The 17,439-nt window shown below is 36.0% G+C and overlaps 1 protein-coding gene across 4 annotated transcripts in view; it reads left to right on the top strand.

Moving 5' to 3' along the window:
- The window catches only part of dtn (transmembrane protein 132C dtn), a 108,252-nt gene that overhangs the window by 79,813 nt on the left and 11,000 nt on the right, over window positions 1-17,439 (top strand). For 3 of the 4 annotated variants that reach the window (XR_015547592.1, XR_015547593.1, XM_011055487.2), the window contains exons 3-8: window positions 3,545-3,688; window positions 8,025-8,298; window positions 13,142-13,285; window positions 13,846-14,745; window positions 15,193-15,631; window positions 16,449-16,885. Coding sequence is in view for 2 of the 4 variants with exons in the window: in XM_011055487.2 (XP_011053789.2) it covers window positions 3,545-3,688; window positions 8,025-8,298; window positions 13,142-13,285; window positions 13,846-14,745; window positions 15,193-15,631; window positions 16,449-16,885 (2,338 nt within the window). In the remaining 2 variants the exon portion in view is untranslated. The remainder of the gene's footprint in view (window positions 1-3,544; window positions 3,689-8,024; window positions 8,299-13,141; window positions 13,286-13,845; window positions 14,746-15,192; window positions 15,632-16,448; window positions 16,886-17,439) is intronic. The other variant, XM_087413980.1, reaches the window with a different exon arrangement.

Raw genomic sequence — 17,439 nt, 5'->3', positions numbered from 1 at the left:
TGACCTGTGTGTACATACGACGTTGCAAAACAAGTGACATATAAACATTAGACTAAAGTCTAATTCGCGAAATTCAATCCTGCCGCGCTTTCATGCTGTGAAATGATTGTCCATATTTTTGGCGTGTACATGCAAGCTTATAGGTGTTCTAGATAAATGTTTATCGTCATTTAGACATCTTACGAAGCACATATTTAAATCAAAAACATGTAAATCGCTGCCATGTAATAGCTTTCCTGTAAAACATAGGGTGTTCCCAAACATGTGGAGGGTACTGTATATGTATATATATATTTTTTTGTGTTACAGCTTTGATGTATGTATGTGTATATATATATATATATATATAGGTTGCATTTGAGAAGCACTATTAGCACTATTGCATCATTTTATCTTGTTTTACGTCTAATAAACGATAAAAATAGAATATTAGTACTGATAACGTGCACTCCGAAGCAATAAAAGTCCCGATCTTTCGGATTATCGTCTAGTTTGTCTGCATCGCGACAGCGAGTATATGATTTGCTGCAATCGCAGTGTATGTACCGCGTTACGTCGCATCATAGCGAATATCTAAGCGTCGCGGCGTCAGACAGACGCATTTTTTTAACCGCATTCCTCTCCTCCCTCACCATATATGATACCGACCCTATGACCTGGTCACGTAACTAGAGCATGAGTTAGTTCGGAGCGAAGAATGCAGCCTCCTCCCTCGCGTGAGCGAATTGACTTGGTGATGATGAAGAAAATGTCTCTCACAGTCGCAGATGAATATAAGAAATGACCTTATACTCTTTCGCGATGCTACGAAGACAAAAGACAAACGGCACGAATGTCGCGAATTTTCCATCGGAATATGCATATTTCCGTGTAATCGTCCATGATTCTTTCGTGATTAAAAATTTTTCAGAAACATTCTCTATCACTATGCAAAAACCTCGAGATCGAAGACTCGTCACATATGCTTTTTATCGCATAGTTTGGCGAATTCTTTAGCCAATTCGCAGAGAATTTTTCATTAGTAAAAATGCTAATATATGAGTAACGATAAATATAAAAATAGGTGCTGTTGAAGTAAGATGTACCGGCTTGAATTTATCAAAGAATATAGAGATACGATTATATTTTATTCATTTTTTTTTAAATTTGCAGAAAATTAACTGTTATCTTTTTTAAAAAGATTAATGAAATTATAAAAGCATTTAATTTCTTGCTATATTCTCTCTATCGAACATTACTCTTTTCATTCTAGAATAAATCATTAATTTAGTTTGGGTTCATTCGGATTAATCAGAGTAAATCTTTTTGCATACCTTTGTAACTCATGTTGTGACTATTTTTTCTCGCATATATTTTTTTTCTTTTACATTCCCCCCGGAAACTTTACGAATGATTCTAAATTGAATATCATTCGATAAAAGTATCAGCGAGAAAGATTGTAGACAAATGGGAAGTGTCACAAACGCAAACGTGAAATACATACGAAATTCGCATTATTGACGCTCGCGCTTTCTTGCAACTTCGTTTCGCGGTCGTGTCACTTAAGGATGTTTTGTATATATTTGCAAATGGAAATTATGAAAAAAATTACAGATTATTCTGAATCACGTTTAAAAATATAATTAATATATGACAAATTTGATGACGGTTTACTATCTGGAAATAATTCATAAATTATTTTAATAAATAGTAAATTTAATAATAGTATTTTTTTTAATCTGTGCTCTAATAAAAATATATGGAAATGCATTATAAAATAAAAATTTCAATTTTTTAATATAAGTACATTATGTATCCAAGATTATACATATAGAGTTACATCGCGATGCATGAATTAGTCCAGTAAATAAACAAAATTAATATATCTGTTTTATATCTTTGTAATTAATCAGTTGAATCACAATGAAACTTTGCATAAATTATTTTGAATATTTAAAGTACTCATAAATAAAAAATGTAAATTTTTTATCATTTTTGAAATTTTAATTTTTAACAATAAAAGTAATAACAAATAAAATAAATAAACTACAAAAATGTGTTATTAAACAAAAATATAATCTTCATGCAATTTTCATATGTGTATGTATAGCTTATTTGAAGTGTAAATATTAAATATACTTCCAAATTTAATTTTCTTTATAGGGACTGTACGTCTAATACATCTTTAAATTTCAATCTAGCTTTCAGAATTATCGCGAATTCACCGAGAGTGCACGCGACATTGCTTCGACGAGAAATAGCACGGTATTATTGCAATGACAACTAAAAATCGAGATGTTCGAAGTATGGTACCATATGTGAAGAGTTCACCACGGTGCATCAGAATCCGATCGAATGAAAATCCGATATTTATGTTCGACAATTTACAGTGAATAACTAGCAAGATCGAGGAAGGAATAATTGAGTGCAATTACATAGAATAGAGAAATCAATTTTATATTCATATCTTTCTATCTTTTTCTTATATGTATGTAACATTAATTTTTAAATGTGTATCATTATTAAAAAAATCAGCTCCCACCTGAAGAAATGTAAACTGTATTTTGTGATTTTTTATAGGGGAAAACTCAGAGACTACATAAGTACTTATACTTGATGATATGTTGTTAGGGCAACATGTGGGCAATAGGTCTCATCAGAAGAACTGTATTATACACTGTATGTTCATTCATTTTTAATGACAGAAGAACATAGCTAATACGAATGAAAAAAATGCGTATAGATCAATACGATGAATAATAAAAGTCGCGCATTATAGACTTGTATGAGTCATTGTTGGAAGGAAACACTTTTGAAACTTTACATATGACTTGTATTTTATACATATACCCACATATGTGCAAAGGGGAATATCCTCCTTTGAACTTTACAATCTATCTTTAACACCCTTTACTTTTACATCATATTTAAATATTGGTCATTAGTTGAAATTCCTAAAAGATTACCAATTGAAAATTGATCTCCTGTATTGGAAGATTAACGTATACTTAAAATTGTATTGAATTATTATACAAAACTACAAAACAATAATGAATAAGCCAAGCAAAACATTTTCATATTCTTTATCTGAAATTCAATTAAATATTCTTTTCAGAGAATCGAAAAGATATTGAAATACAGATTATTCAATATTATAATGCTGATATATATTTAAATACAAATATATTTAAAATGCAATATGATTGGGCTCATGAAAACTATCTTCATTAATCTATTTTTTAAACACTATTTGAATCGTGTGTTCGAGAATATAATATAGTTCGATATATGTAACAAATGTAATCTAAATCGATATTATTGCAACGATACATTTTTGTGTTACATAACAGCCGATTACATGTATAAAATTATTAAACGATCGTTCGAAACGAACTTTTCTCTACAATTAACCGATAACGAGATGTATTCATTTTTACAGAGAATAAAGGATTAATTATATATATTTTGTAAGAGATTTTTTTCTATTTAATTTCATTAGCGTTTCATTTCACTTTTTCCGTTACTTGATTTATCATTAGAACTATATATTTACGACATGTTTCAGAGCGCGAGTAAAGTCCGGCGTGAAAATCCTGGATGCTTCATCTAGCAGCCCGGACTGGATTGTCGTTAGTGATGTCAATGTGAAGAACACAGCCGCCACGTTCACAGCGCGACGTAAGGAGAACTCGTCGCGTATATCGAGCACGTAAGTACATGAAGTACCCCTTTGGAATAGTCCTGTCGCGCAATCTACTCTCGTTAAACCGACATACGTCGGCAAGTTTAGAAAGACTCTTACTGGAATTGTGAACATGAGGGCAGTTAATGTAATGAGCAATTTAAATCCCTCGCTTCCGTTCGTTAAACCGAGAATATGAACGAATTAGGTCTTGCTGCAAATCGAATAATACCAGAATTTTCGAGCGAGCGAACGTTGAAAAGTTGTTAACAAGAAGACTTGTTAAACTATGCTTTCAATATTGCATAAAATTTGGCTTTCTTATTGTTAAATTAATATCTTTTATCACAAAGCGTTATTTTAATAGCGTTATTTCAATATTTAACAATCGAATTTTTTTTATAATATATCAATTTATTTTTAATTATAAAATCTACATTTAATTGTATACGTAAACTTAGTATTTTTTCGAAAAGTCTTTAACGAGATTTAACATATTTATTGTAAGAGTAGATTAAATAAATTTGTTTATTTAAGTGCATTTATAATGATTTAAAGAGTTTAGCGCAAATCACACAAGTAACAATATCTATTCTAAATTACGTGACGCAATCAATCTCTTTGTGTATTATATTTTTAACTTTAAAGAAATATTACTTTAACGGTACCAAAATTAATCCTATCAAACTGGAAGATGTTCCGATGGTAGCATCGTTTCATCTAAGATATCTGCTTTCACAGTAGTCGCCTTAGGCGTGCATTGGCGCTTCGTCTTTGTATTCTTTGTACTCTTCTTTTTCTTCTTCTCCGTCCTCTCTTTCTTGTCATTCTTCGACCGAATCACTTGATTCTGCGGTATGTCGATTTGCTCTATGGTACGCTGCGGTTGACTGACATCTTCAACTTTGTAAGCGCGAATAAAGAAAGGGGCTTCACCCGTTTTTTTAAACGGCGATTTCCTCATGGAATCTTCGATTGACCGAACAAAACGATTCTTCGGTTTATTCCTTTCCGCGGAGGACGATTTACTCTCTTTCGAAGTATCAACGAGCGTTCTGACAAATCGATTCCTCAGTTTGTCCTTCTCTTCGGACGATGATTTACTCTTGTCCAAAGTATCTTCGACCATTCTGACAAATCGATTCTTCGGTTTGTTCTTCTCCTTGAACAAGTCGTTTCCGGAAGTATCCTCAGCCGTTTGGATAAATCGCAAGTTCTTCAGCTTGTCCTCTTCGGATGACGATCCACTTTCCGTGTTAACCTTGACCCTTCTGATAATTCGCCTTTCCGTATTGTTCTCCTCCTCAGACGAATTGCGATTCGATGCATCCTGAATCATTTGGATAAATTGATCTTTTTGTTTATTTTTCTTTTCCTCGGACGATGATACACTTTGCAAAGTATGCTCTTTAATATGCCTTTTTCTTCGTTTTCTCTTGTCCTCTTCCGAGGATGATGATAAAGACGAAGATGAATCATCATCATCGTTGTCTTCATCGTCGTCGTTGTCATCATTACAATTTTCATCGTCATTGTCGTTATCCTTTTTTGATTTTTCGCGTTGTTTTTTATGATTATCATCATCATTGTCACAATCACACTTTTCGTCGTCAACATTTCTTCCATCGTTCTTCGATTTCACGAATTGTTTCTTACAGACCAAATTGTGACCATTATCATCGTCGTCACAATTTTCATCGTTATCTTTCTTTTTTGATTTTACATGTTGTTTCTTGCTTTTTTTACAACAATTTCCATCATCGTCATCATCATCATCATCATCGTCATCACTGGAAGAGCTACTGTTGTCATCGTCGTCATCTTTCTTCCGCTTGGTTGCACGTCTCACACGCTCAAATTCCTTCATTTCTTCCAACTGCTCCTCGTTCTCCAGAGACATCCATTTATTGCTAAGGTACAAGTCTCTCCTTGTACGCTTATCAGCAACTTTCTCCTCGCTAGATGAGCTCGCTGAACTCGAACTGTCGGACTTTTTTTCGTCTATAGTAGTGTCATTGACCGTGATCCCTGTCGTCGTTGTCATCGTCGTCGTTGTTAACGCATCATCCTGATCCTGCACATCTTGCACATCTTGCGCCCAGACAACGTACGTGGATGTAAATCCCACGAGAAAACTCGCGAAAAAAAATAGTGCACTACGACGCATAATCGATCGTGTAACGTTAGAGAAGGGCGATTTATACTCGCGATGGCGGTCAGATGGTCGCCTTATATACATCGTCGTTGCGAAACCAACCACTGATAAAGAAAGGAGTCATCACGGGGCGAAACACGCTATTGCTGACGTAGCGATGCGATGCGTGCTGAAATCATACTTGCGGAGAAGCAGAGGGAGGAGAGAAGGCGAAAGGTGGGGAAATCTCACGAGCGAGCAAAGAGAGATTTTCGTTATCACCGTTGACTCGTTGATGGTCCGCTTTGATTCCACTTCGATTCGTACTTCGAACTAACGTAACTCGGAACTCCGGCAGCTCTTCGCGCGTGCTTTCGCGAGATCGGGCGATTTGCACCCGCTTCAGCCGCGAATCATCGATCGCGCGCGAACAGCAGCGAACACGGGCGAAGGGTTAACGCCACCCGGCCTGGCCCGGCACGCACGCAACGTGGATCAACGGGCACGATAAGGAGAAGGAGGTAGGTGGGCGAGGGTTCTTAGCCGGAGGTTCCGCTTATCGAGATTCTACGCGGCGCGCGTTGGTAGCGAACGCGACGGCTCTCGCATCGAGATCAGACTCGATGCGTGTGATACCGGCGTACCTTCTCATAGCTAGGCAAGTGGCTCGAGGCTGCAGAATAATTACTTTGAAATAACGTCGCTGCCTTCATCTCGATAAGATAAGAATCTCGAGAAGACGTAATGAGCGACTGACGCTGCGAACGAGATGCTTACTAAGAGAGTGTTCGGCAAAAAGAAGAAAAAAAAACCCTATCGAGAATTATGGATGGCGTCGAGAGAGAAAATCCAACTCTCTCTCGTCGGATATTATTAACTCTTTACCGAACTCATCATCATCTTTGATGGCAACTCGATAGCAATTTACACTTTTAAATTTGATGACTATTGTAATTTTATTCTGCCTATCACAGCTGCTTATCCTTCGATAATATGATTCAAAAGTACTATTACTTATCATTATAGACTATAAATTACATATACTTTATTTCCAATTTATTCTCAACGATATATTGTATAATGATTTCTTTCAAGTTAATTTTATCGAATTATTGAAGAAACAAAAATTATCTCTCAATTTGAATGAAAAAATAAAACTGAAATTTATTGTATAAATATTTTTTAGGAATATTTAGTGAAAGGAGTATTATTTTTTATTTAATCTTTATATTTTTATTCGCTTGGTTTATTACAAAGTAAAGGTATACTTCATATTTTTGTTTTTATTAACGTTATTGTAGTTTATTAAATGCACCGCTAGATTTTTTATTATATATATATCTAGTGATTTCCATTCCATATAAAATTGAGATATTAAAAAAACTATTAATAACAGTTTCTGATTCAATTTGGAAATACAATCTCAGTTTACAACCTCAGTTTTTAGCGTATTAGCGATCTATTAATGTTAACACTTTTTTTGAAAGGATATATTTTTCACAATTTAACAACGTAAAAAAATGGTTTGTTGGATGGAATTCGATAAATTTGTATGTCTTAACGAATCTATAATTATATTTACATGTCTATGCATACTTGATTGTACTTTAATTCATAATTCTCGTGAAAACTGCTCGCTTTACGGCAACTTTAATCCGACATCGCCCATTTCTCGTCGTAAAATATGAATGAGACAGGGGATCGCGTGTAGCTGGAAACAGGAACGAGTAAAGACGTTTTGGAGAAACGCTTTTAAAGCGTATGTCGAGGAAAATACTAAATCCCTCGCGCAAGAGAATCGTTAAATTCTTGTAATGACGTACAATTTTCTGTGTTTTGCGATGTAATAGCCGACTAACAGGCGAATTATCGCTCTTTTTAATTTCTGCACTCATTCTCGCGAAGAGAACCCACTTGGAAGAGAATAGCATTAATCATTGAAGGTGCAGTACTTACACGAGTGAATGAACGAACATTCGTTCGAATCTCCTTTATCAAATGTGATAATACACAATTTCCACAGAGAGTTATTCTCGACGCTTTTAAAGAATCGTTTTATCACGAATTTACGAACTCCGTTGCATTATTATTCTAATGTAATTATTACCTTTTTATTCGAAATTTTGATTTAATAAAACTCGTTTTATTTTTCGGAAAGTAATTTCGCGTTCTTTAATTTTTTTGCGAGAATGTCATGGAAGATGATTGTTTCTCTTTTTTTTTATTTAGCTCCGCAGAAGAAATAATGACGATGCTGCTGGAGGCTAGCGAGGAAGGCATAAGTGGAAGCTGGGACGGCGGTAGAATCGTATGGAGCGTGCGTTACGCACTCGAAGGCGAAGAGGAGAACGGCTCGCAGTTGACGGGCGTCGATCAGCAGCAGCGAATGCAGCAACGCCAGCTGCAGCACCATCATCATCATCATACGATCGAGAGACGGAAACTGCAGGCACGCCTAGAGATACAGAAGGATGATATACAAGCGGTGCTTCCGATCTCTAAGGTAATACGCGATTCTTCTAGCGATTTAAATTCGAAAAACTTGCAATAGAACGCGTCAAAAGTATTCAGAAGAAGTAGTCGTAATCGTATCTGGAATATTATTATGTGGGCGTATATATACATATATATAGGCATATAGATACATATGTATCTACGAGATATCTTACTTTTCACATATTAATTTTAATGGCGGATTCTTTGATCAGTTTTGAGACAGTTTTCTTTAGCGAAAATATTGAAACACGCCAATATTTTTCAAGCGATTGAAAAGAAAGCCTTTTTAATTGAATTTAATGGTACAAAATTATATATTTTCTTACAACATAAATAAGTAGAATACTATAATGTAAAGTTTAAGTTATAAAAATATGTAATGTATGCTGATGGACTACAAAAAAGACTTTACGCTTTTTACGTCATAATCTATGAGTATATAGTAGAAAATCAAGAATTTTGAGAAAAGTATTTGAAGGATTTTTGCGATTTCGGTTAGAGAGGATTTTGATACTTTTCTCTCGGTTACGATTATTTTCATCGTGACATTCTTTGTCCTTCGTCTCCTGCACCTCGTGCTTCGTTCTTCGTCTGTGAAAATCCCTTGGAAAAGAGCTAACTCGAACGACGAGCGCGATCAATACGGTCGCGTATATCGATCACCTCGCCGCGCGAGAATCTGTTTCCACTCGGTCGGCCAATCTACGATCCTCGCGAGTACCGAGACAAGAGAGAAAAAGAAAGGAAAGGCGATGAGAAAAAGGAAAAGCTCTGTGAAAAGAGACAGAGGGAGAGAGAGAGAGAGAGAAAGATCGACAAAGGATAATGCTTTTCCCTCTTTGGCTCCCACGGCGAGCACTCTGATGCTTTTCTCTTCGGCTTTTCCGCGCCCGCGCCTTCACCATAACGACGATATTTCTAGTCCGTGGCAAAATTCCATCGATACCGCAGAGCATCTGCTGTAACAACGGATCGTAATGAAATTTTTGATTGCCGCACGTTGAACGGCGTCGACGCATCTCTGCGTTCCTTTATAAAGTGAGATGTGTGTAGAGTGAAACGTTAATTTTTTTTAGTTTGTAAGAAATGTGTAACATATGCAAAATAGTAACGTGCTTCTGAATATATCTTAATAGCGAATATTTTCGTAATAAAATCAATTTGTTCTCTATAATGAAATTTTATCGAACTTCATTCTAAAAAGAAATTGAAATCGATGGTAGATGTGCTTATTTATATATGACAGTTAAATGTGGTTTTCGTAATTATTTTTCATGCCACAACAAGTCCTCACAATTAAAACACGCCTCTTGGTATGTAAATTAGATCTGACGGTTCTACATTATCCATGACATGCTCACAATTTCCAGTAACACGATAGCAGGTGCATAGTACATAATTCTGTGTATGAAAGTCAACATGAGAAGATCACGTAGATGATCAGACACATTCAGAATAGAATCTTAGACAATTAACTAACTGTAAGAAAGATATTTACGCGGTTCGTATAATAATTGCTGAAGAATTCAAATACCGTGTTAAACCGAACAATGAAAGTTCGAGTGATACGATTTTACAATAGCAGGATGTCTTGCAAAATCATACTTAATTACTTTTAGACAACTTTGCAAGTGGATTCTATGTTTACGAATAAAATTTTAATTTTTGAATGTTATTTTTAAAGACATACGCTATAGAAAATTTATAAGTGTTACGGATGATTTTTATCAATATTGTTGCTAAAGATTTTAAATGAAAGATGATTAATGTTTTTTTTGTAACATTTCGTAGATAATGTTATGAGTTACTAATTTTGCAAATTTGTTATACCTATAATTTGTTATATCTATAAATTAAATCAAATCTGACAGTGCTATTATAATAAAGTCGATCTTGAAATCTGGAATTAGTATTGGCGGATAACGCAGGGTAAAGATCGAAGGCATCGGGAAAAGAGGTTGCGCGAGGTCTCTTTTAATTAAAAACTTTACTCACACAGTCTCGCGCGTGGAAGGAGCTGCAATTAGAGTAAGGATAATCAAGAAGCGCGGACGGAGTTCCCGACAACTTTACGCGAACGAGCGAGCGAGAAAACGAGCACGCGGCGCCTTCAAAAGGATATGTAAACGAATTAATTATCTCATTTATCAATTAGCGACCTCTGACACGCGCGCTTGTTTTCTCTGCTGAAATTTATCACAGTAATAGCCCGTGTATTGTACATAAAATGTAAAATCTTTGCATTTCTCTTATATCTATCAACCTGCTTCCATTCGCCGTCGATGAAACATCATTCTACGTTGAAAATTCTACGTTCTCCATGTTGTTTTAATAAACTCGCAGAATAACCTCGTTGATCTCGGAAATATCTGGAAAATAACTGTGAGCTTCATTCATGTATTAAAATATAAATTTATGATTCTGAAAGTTAAACTGCTAAATTCATGCGTCAAGTTTACTCATTATTGTATATATTGTATTACACTTTTCAAAATTGCAGCGGGTCAATCCTTTGTGTTATTAAAAGGAACAAAATACATTGTTGTTGAAGATAAAAACGATATACACGTTTTCCGCAGAGAGTAAATTAATTACATTGAAATGTACATATACAACATATATAAGAATCTAATATAATAATATCAATTTTCTCTAAATATTGTAAGTGATAAAAATTTATTATTACATAAAAAAATGTGGTTCTAAATGGTTTCTCAATTCGATCTTAATTTGAGAGCTATCAAAATTTTTTTTCTCTTTTATATTAAATCTTCTCATAAGAAATTTGCTTAAAGCTTACTTTAACAATCTTAAATTGAAGAATTTTACAATTTGGAGATTGACATTTCTTGTCAATGAAGCCAAGAAAGTAAACCAGAAATTTGTACAGTAAACAAAAAAGTTTTTAAGCTGATTTCTAAAACTCTTAATTAATTACACGCCATTAATCGCACCTCGAACCATTATTAGCCCGGTATTGTTGCAAATGATTAATATAGAAAGTTAAGGGAAAGAAAGCGCTATTCAATTATAAATTTTCACATAAGAATAAAAACTGATTTTAATCCTTTGATGTTTCCAAATAAAAGTTTGAAAAATTCAAATAATAGAAAATGACTTTAACAAATTTTGATTAAATATGCTTGCGAAGGAGTTAAAATGTTTCCTTTTCCGTAAAAAGGAATAATGTCAATATATTGGATAATATCAAATATATTGGAAGAAGCAAATACTGCAAACATTAAAAAAAAATATTTCTTACGCATTTTTTTTTTAATTAAAAGCTGTCAAATAGCACGATATTGAATTACTCTTCATATTTTTTATTAGCAATTTGTATACATCACGCAATAGAAACTAAATCAAAAAATCAGTAACAAGTGATTCCTCTCAGGGAATTTCTCGCGTTTCTTTCGTGAACAATGCATTCTGCACGACGAGATACAAGGTACACGGACGTGTAGTCTAGTCTCGTAAATATTTTCGTGAGTCTTGGTTCAGATGAGAAAATATTTGACGAAAGAAAGAGAAGGAGCCGCGGTTCGCGTTCGAACGTAAACTACGCCCGTTGCTTTTATCATTGCAAGAGAGCACGCTCGTCCACGCGAGAGATATAGTGTACGTATAGTATAGTTGGCTGGCGCATACATCCCAACGTGGCGTCAGGGATTTAAATTCCCTCGCTGCAATATCCGAGCCGTTTGATGTTCCTTCCAAAGGCTGCCGCCGGTCTGTATGGACGGAAGCGAACTTGGAAATGGCTTACTAGTCTGCCCGACCGACCCTACCCAACCAACCCCTTTGCGGAACTCCCCCGTTGACGAACTAGTGTAAAGTACACCGACGACGCGTACACGTAAAATGTGTAAACGTGGCAAGTAATCTTCCACGTGTACGAGCAACGTCGCGGCAAGCAGCAAGAACAAGTCTTCAACAGTTCAACAGTAAAATAACTGCGAGTTCAGTTGGAAATCCGTTGGTTCTCATTTTTTAACTCGTTTAAACTTTTCATGATGTTAAATCGTTAGATTATATATTAATGGCTTATTTCGGAAATGTGCGGAAATCAACTTCTTTACGGTAACAACTTTTTTCTTATTTGAGAAAATATGTACCATTAGAGAAGATCGATAGTTTTATCGGTTTATTATATATAGTGAGATGATTTTACTTACAACTGAGACAAGCTTTTTGTACCGCTTTGAAGTTATGCTTTTCACGAAAGATCGAGAACTCTGCTTTTCCCGCAAGTGTTCTTTTCAAAAATGGAATCAAACGAAATAATTAAAACGAGAGATAATATTGTTTCATTTCTTTCCAGTTTTATAGAATAACTGAAAAATTTTAAATTGTATTAAATTTAAAAAATTTAATTCTTTCTTATTGCTAGAGTTTATGTTTTTGCAGTTATTCATTTTAAAATATTATATATATATATACATGTACATACATTATTACAAAAATATAAACTATTATATATTTTTAGGAAAGATAAATTTAACATTTTTCTACGTATATAATTTGCTTAATTTATGTTTTTTTGAATTTTATGTTTTCGGCAGTTCACATACATATTTTTTAATATCGCTTACCACGCCTTTTCTCTTGTCACAACGATAATGGAATAAAATTCGAGGCAAAATAGATAACAGTTATGAATAATGGATAATGGCTGCTCTATCAATGAAGGTTACAGAAATGCATATATTAATATATGCATACTTTCATCTCAAACTATTAAAAATAGGAATAGGACTTTGCCACTTTAGATATGAGAAAAATTGGAGTGTAGTTTAAGCTATGAGTTTCTCTTCGACAAGCGAGAGGGAACGTTTTATATTTTGCTTCAGAACTGGGAGGTGATGAATACAGCGGTGTTGACGGGACGTCAGGTGTCGCAGGGGATGAAGGTTTTCATTGTGAGTCAAGCCGGCACGGTCGCCGATGTTACGCTGCAGTCGTCCTGTCATTCCGAGGACGAGAGTGTCCTCAAGGTAATTGCTTTTTAATTTATCTTCAGCGCTCACTTAGATTCTTAGGAATTTAATTGAAGAAATCTTGCTATTATATACCTTCAGTAGAATTCCCTGCTTTCTCATTTTTATCGTTGTTATTCGTCTTTAATAACTTTTAGAACTTTATATATATTTTATTTCTATATATGCAGTAAAGGAATATGTCAATATACGATTTTTTTTTACACGTTGTCTGAATTTGGAAATTGGACATGTATTTAATTGTATGAATTCATTTTTTTTTTAATATTGAGTTTATTCTTTAAATAGAAATTAATTTTACATAATATATTATTCTATATACTGATATCTAACATTTATAATGTGATATCATTTAAATCCTAAAAGTATAAAAACACTAATGTAATAATAATCACAAGTTTCAAACTCCTAATACCCCGTATAATCGACGGATTAAGTGATACTTTCAATATTCTGATATTTTACCAACATTGCGCATTACAAACTATTGTGGTGTAGGATCAAACTACATTTAATACCTGATCGTTGTTACGAATATTTATAAGTATCATTCGCAGGTATCATCCTCGTGCAGTAGCGTATACGTGGATGGTTCGGAGATCCGGGGTTCTAGTAACGCATCGGTCCTCGTTAAATACGGCACGTATACTGGTCTAGCAAGATTCACCGTGTGGATGCCTGAATTTCCATTGGAAGTAAGCGTCGCTGACACGCGGTTGAATCAAATAAAGGGTTGGAAGGTGCCGGAGGAGCATGTAGCAAGTGCGAAGAGCAAACGGAGTTTGCTGAATGCGACGCGGACCGAACAGAAGACGGAAGTTGCTTCGACGTCGATAATGCCATTAGAAACACCACCGGTAACCGCACGAGCGAAGAAGAGAAGCGCCGTTGATCTGGAAGAGTCGATAGAGGATACGTCTATGGATGTGGACGATCCGGACGAACTGCTCGAGGAGGATGAGCACGAGGAACGATTTCGATCTAATGGAAATGATCACGGATGGGATACAATCAACTCTATCGATCGGAATCTATCTCCGGCTAATTGCAGATTGCGTTTCCAGCAAAGTCCGGTTGAAGTGCACGCCCGATTCTTAGCAACTGATCACGATTCGGGTAGAGTCTCGTACTTTGTCAATCGGCGCACCTGGTTGCGTGTCACTGACCTCGTAGCCGGCATGCTGCGTGTCTCCGATCCTAGAATAGCGACGCTTCTTCAAGGTAGATTGGTTCAGGGACGCGGAGTGGGTCGCACGGAGGTGCAGGTACTGTCACCGATCACCGGTAGAGTCATCGGCGCGAAGGAAATCAGAGTCGGCAACGATCGCGTGTCTGTGACACGTCTGTCTGTCCGAGTGGTATCCGGACTTCAACTCAGTATCAGCCCAGATACTGCGATCGAGAACGGATACGTTGCCGAAACCTCGGTTACAAGAAGACTAACCGCCCAATATCAGGTACAATATTATTATTTGTGTCGAAGTTTCAAATATATCTTGAGAAAAACAGCAATTTTGCAAAATTTACAATTTAGAAAAGTCAATTAAAAAGTAGTTGTTGAGTTTAATAACTTAATATTTAAATATTTTTGGAAAATTTAAATTCAGAACTGTGAAGTGAAATAATAAATTAATTACTGAAAAAGTTATGTTTTATCTCTTTTATATGATAGTAATATTGATTTTTTTTAAGAACTTTAAACAGTTAAAAAATTTATTTACAGTTATTAAACTGTGTTGATCCATTCAATTTTTCTCTGGATATATCGACTTTACATTTTTCTCAATGAGATGAATATATATGTGTGTGTGTGTGTGTGTATGTACATGTGCATGCATATGTGCATGTATATGATCAAAACAAAACTGTTACGAGCAAGCAAATTTGTTATTGTATACCAACAGGAAGGATTGCTAGACATTGACGTGGAGTTCTCGGACAGTACCCGTACACCCCTCAGGGAAATCGCTGTGAGCGATTACCATTTACTGGTGGAGAGTCTGGATCCGGAAGTTGTGGCGTTTGCACCAATGGTCGCTTCCCATCATCCACGTGTAATCGCGGTCGGTGAAGGCCGCGGTGACTTGCTGCGTGTCACTTTACAGCTAGCTGATTCCTGCCGATTATCCGGTAGACGTTCAAGCAAGGGTTCTCAGAGGACGACAGCCGCTGCATTGGCAAGCGCGTCGGCTAATGTCGAGGTGGATTTCGCTTCGAGCGAAGTACCTAATCGGCCGGAATTCGTACAAAACGATGGCGGTGGCACTGTCGGTTCTCATCATCATAGAGAACGTAAAACTGGCCGGGGCGAAATAGCTTCCGATCTACACGATATCCTCATCGGTAAATAGATCCTGTTCCTCTTTGCTGCTTTCTGTCTTTCTGTCTCGCTTCTTTAGCATTCTCTTCACTTTTTCTGTTCTTTTCTACGCTTTATAACTGCCACATAACGCATGGTATGCACTTTGTACTGCATTTCTTAGCGGAAACTTTCTTCGTGAGACTAAGTATTTGGCTTGTAAAAAGTTTCCTGCCTATTTATGCGTGATCTCTCTTCACGATTTCCGTCCAGTCCTTCGTAACTGATAGTCTTCCTCCTTTACGCTGAATGCCAAATGCGTCTAGAATAAATTGTGACGCAACACATTACAAATCATTGAAGTATAATATCATTGAATCATTCAACATGAAATATCTATTATATCCGAATATTTTTATACGATTTACGAAAAACAATGAAAAATTTGACCAAAGAAAAATTGGATGCAATTTTCTTGATTCTGATAATATAAAGATGATTCTAAATCCAAATGAGAAAATGAAAACCTTGGGACACCTTTTAAATATATGATTCTTTTTCTTCCTCATATCTCGAAGTAAGTTGAAAAAGGAAAAGTTAAAATTACTTGTATATTATGCATAGTGTAATGTCAAATCGCTACATATCAGAATTCAATTGTGACGCGTATAAAGTATAGACGCACATTCGGTATCCTCACGAACTTTGCATATCCGACATAGCATGTCTAGCCGCTGTCTAGCTGGAAGCATCCAAGGGAGGAAAGATTTTCTCAGCGGCTCTCTCTAACTCAGCACACAAGTATCCCGTCTCACTCTGTCCTCTCTCTCTCTTTCTCTCTCTTTGTTTTTCTGTGCAAAGGGTTACCGCTGAAAGACGAGAAAGACGGGCACGAGCACGAGCCTTTGGTGCAGGCACGGCAGCATCGCACGGCTATAGCTAATGGCATGTCTTCAGGGGGTATGGGCGGCGTCGGCGTGCGTCACCACGGCGTCGGGGCGCGGATGAGCCCGCTCGAGATCGGGATGTACGTGCTGCTCGCGGCGTTCTGCTTCGCGATCGTTGTCTTTGTCGTCTCCTGCGTGGTGTACGCCAGCAAGTTCAAGCCCCAGCCACCGGACTCCCCGCTGACCGGCGCGGCCGTCCCGGTGCTTTCTGGCGCGGGTGCGAGGGCTCGCGCTGCCGCAAACCAGCTGGCATCTGGCAGACGACCGCCACGCGAATCGACCACCAACGCACACGATTGGGTATGGCTAGGTAGAGCGACTCTCGAACGAGCTGCCTGCGGTCCGCAACAGGTACGCATGTCGGTGTGAATTTAATGATTTGTGAGTGAAACCGTTAACGAAACTATCGATAATCATTACCTATTAAAACTAATTTCGAAATTCTCAAATGGCCTGATAGTTAATTGCACCGTTAGATGTAATTATGTTAGTATATTATTTAAAATTTAAATCAATGAGATCAGAATATCGCACTTATCAGGTTTATTCGAAGGAAGAAAATGTTTTCTAATCGCAAGTCTGTTTAATTGTATAGATGATTTTAGTAAGATATATACATTATTTTGTAAACAAATATATAGAATGACATTTCTTCTAATAGCAGTTAAGTTTTGGAATATATTAATTCATATTTGTTGATCTTATTTTATTTATGTCACGATTCCATTTACTATCTATTTCTCAACAAATAATGTAGTAATATTTCTCATATCAATTTCTTGACTCACTTCTTTACTTCTTTCAACATAAATATTAAATATTTATAAATCAATAAGAATCTTATTTTAGACCGTACATGTGAGAACACAATCAATACTAGAAGTCAATTTACAATAAATTTATTT

Source organism: Acromyrmex echinatior, chromosome 15 (assembly GCF_024713525.1).
Source record: "Acromyrmex echinatior isolate Ae372 chromosome 15, ASM2471352v2, whole genome shotgun sequence".
Taxonomy (NCBI): Eukaryota; Metazoa; Arthropoda; class Insecta; order Hymenoptera; family Formicidae; genus Acromyrmex; species Acromyrmex echinatior.
Note: the sequence above shows the minus strand (reverse complement) of the source record. Positions and strands in the feature narration are given on the sequence as shown.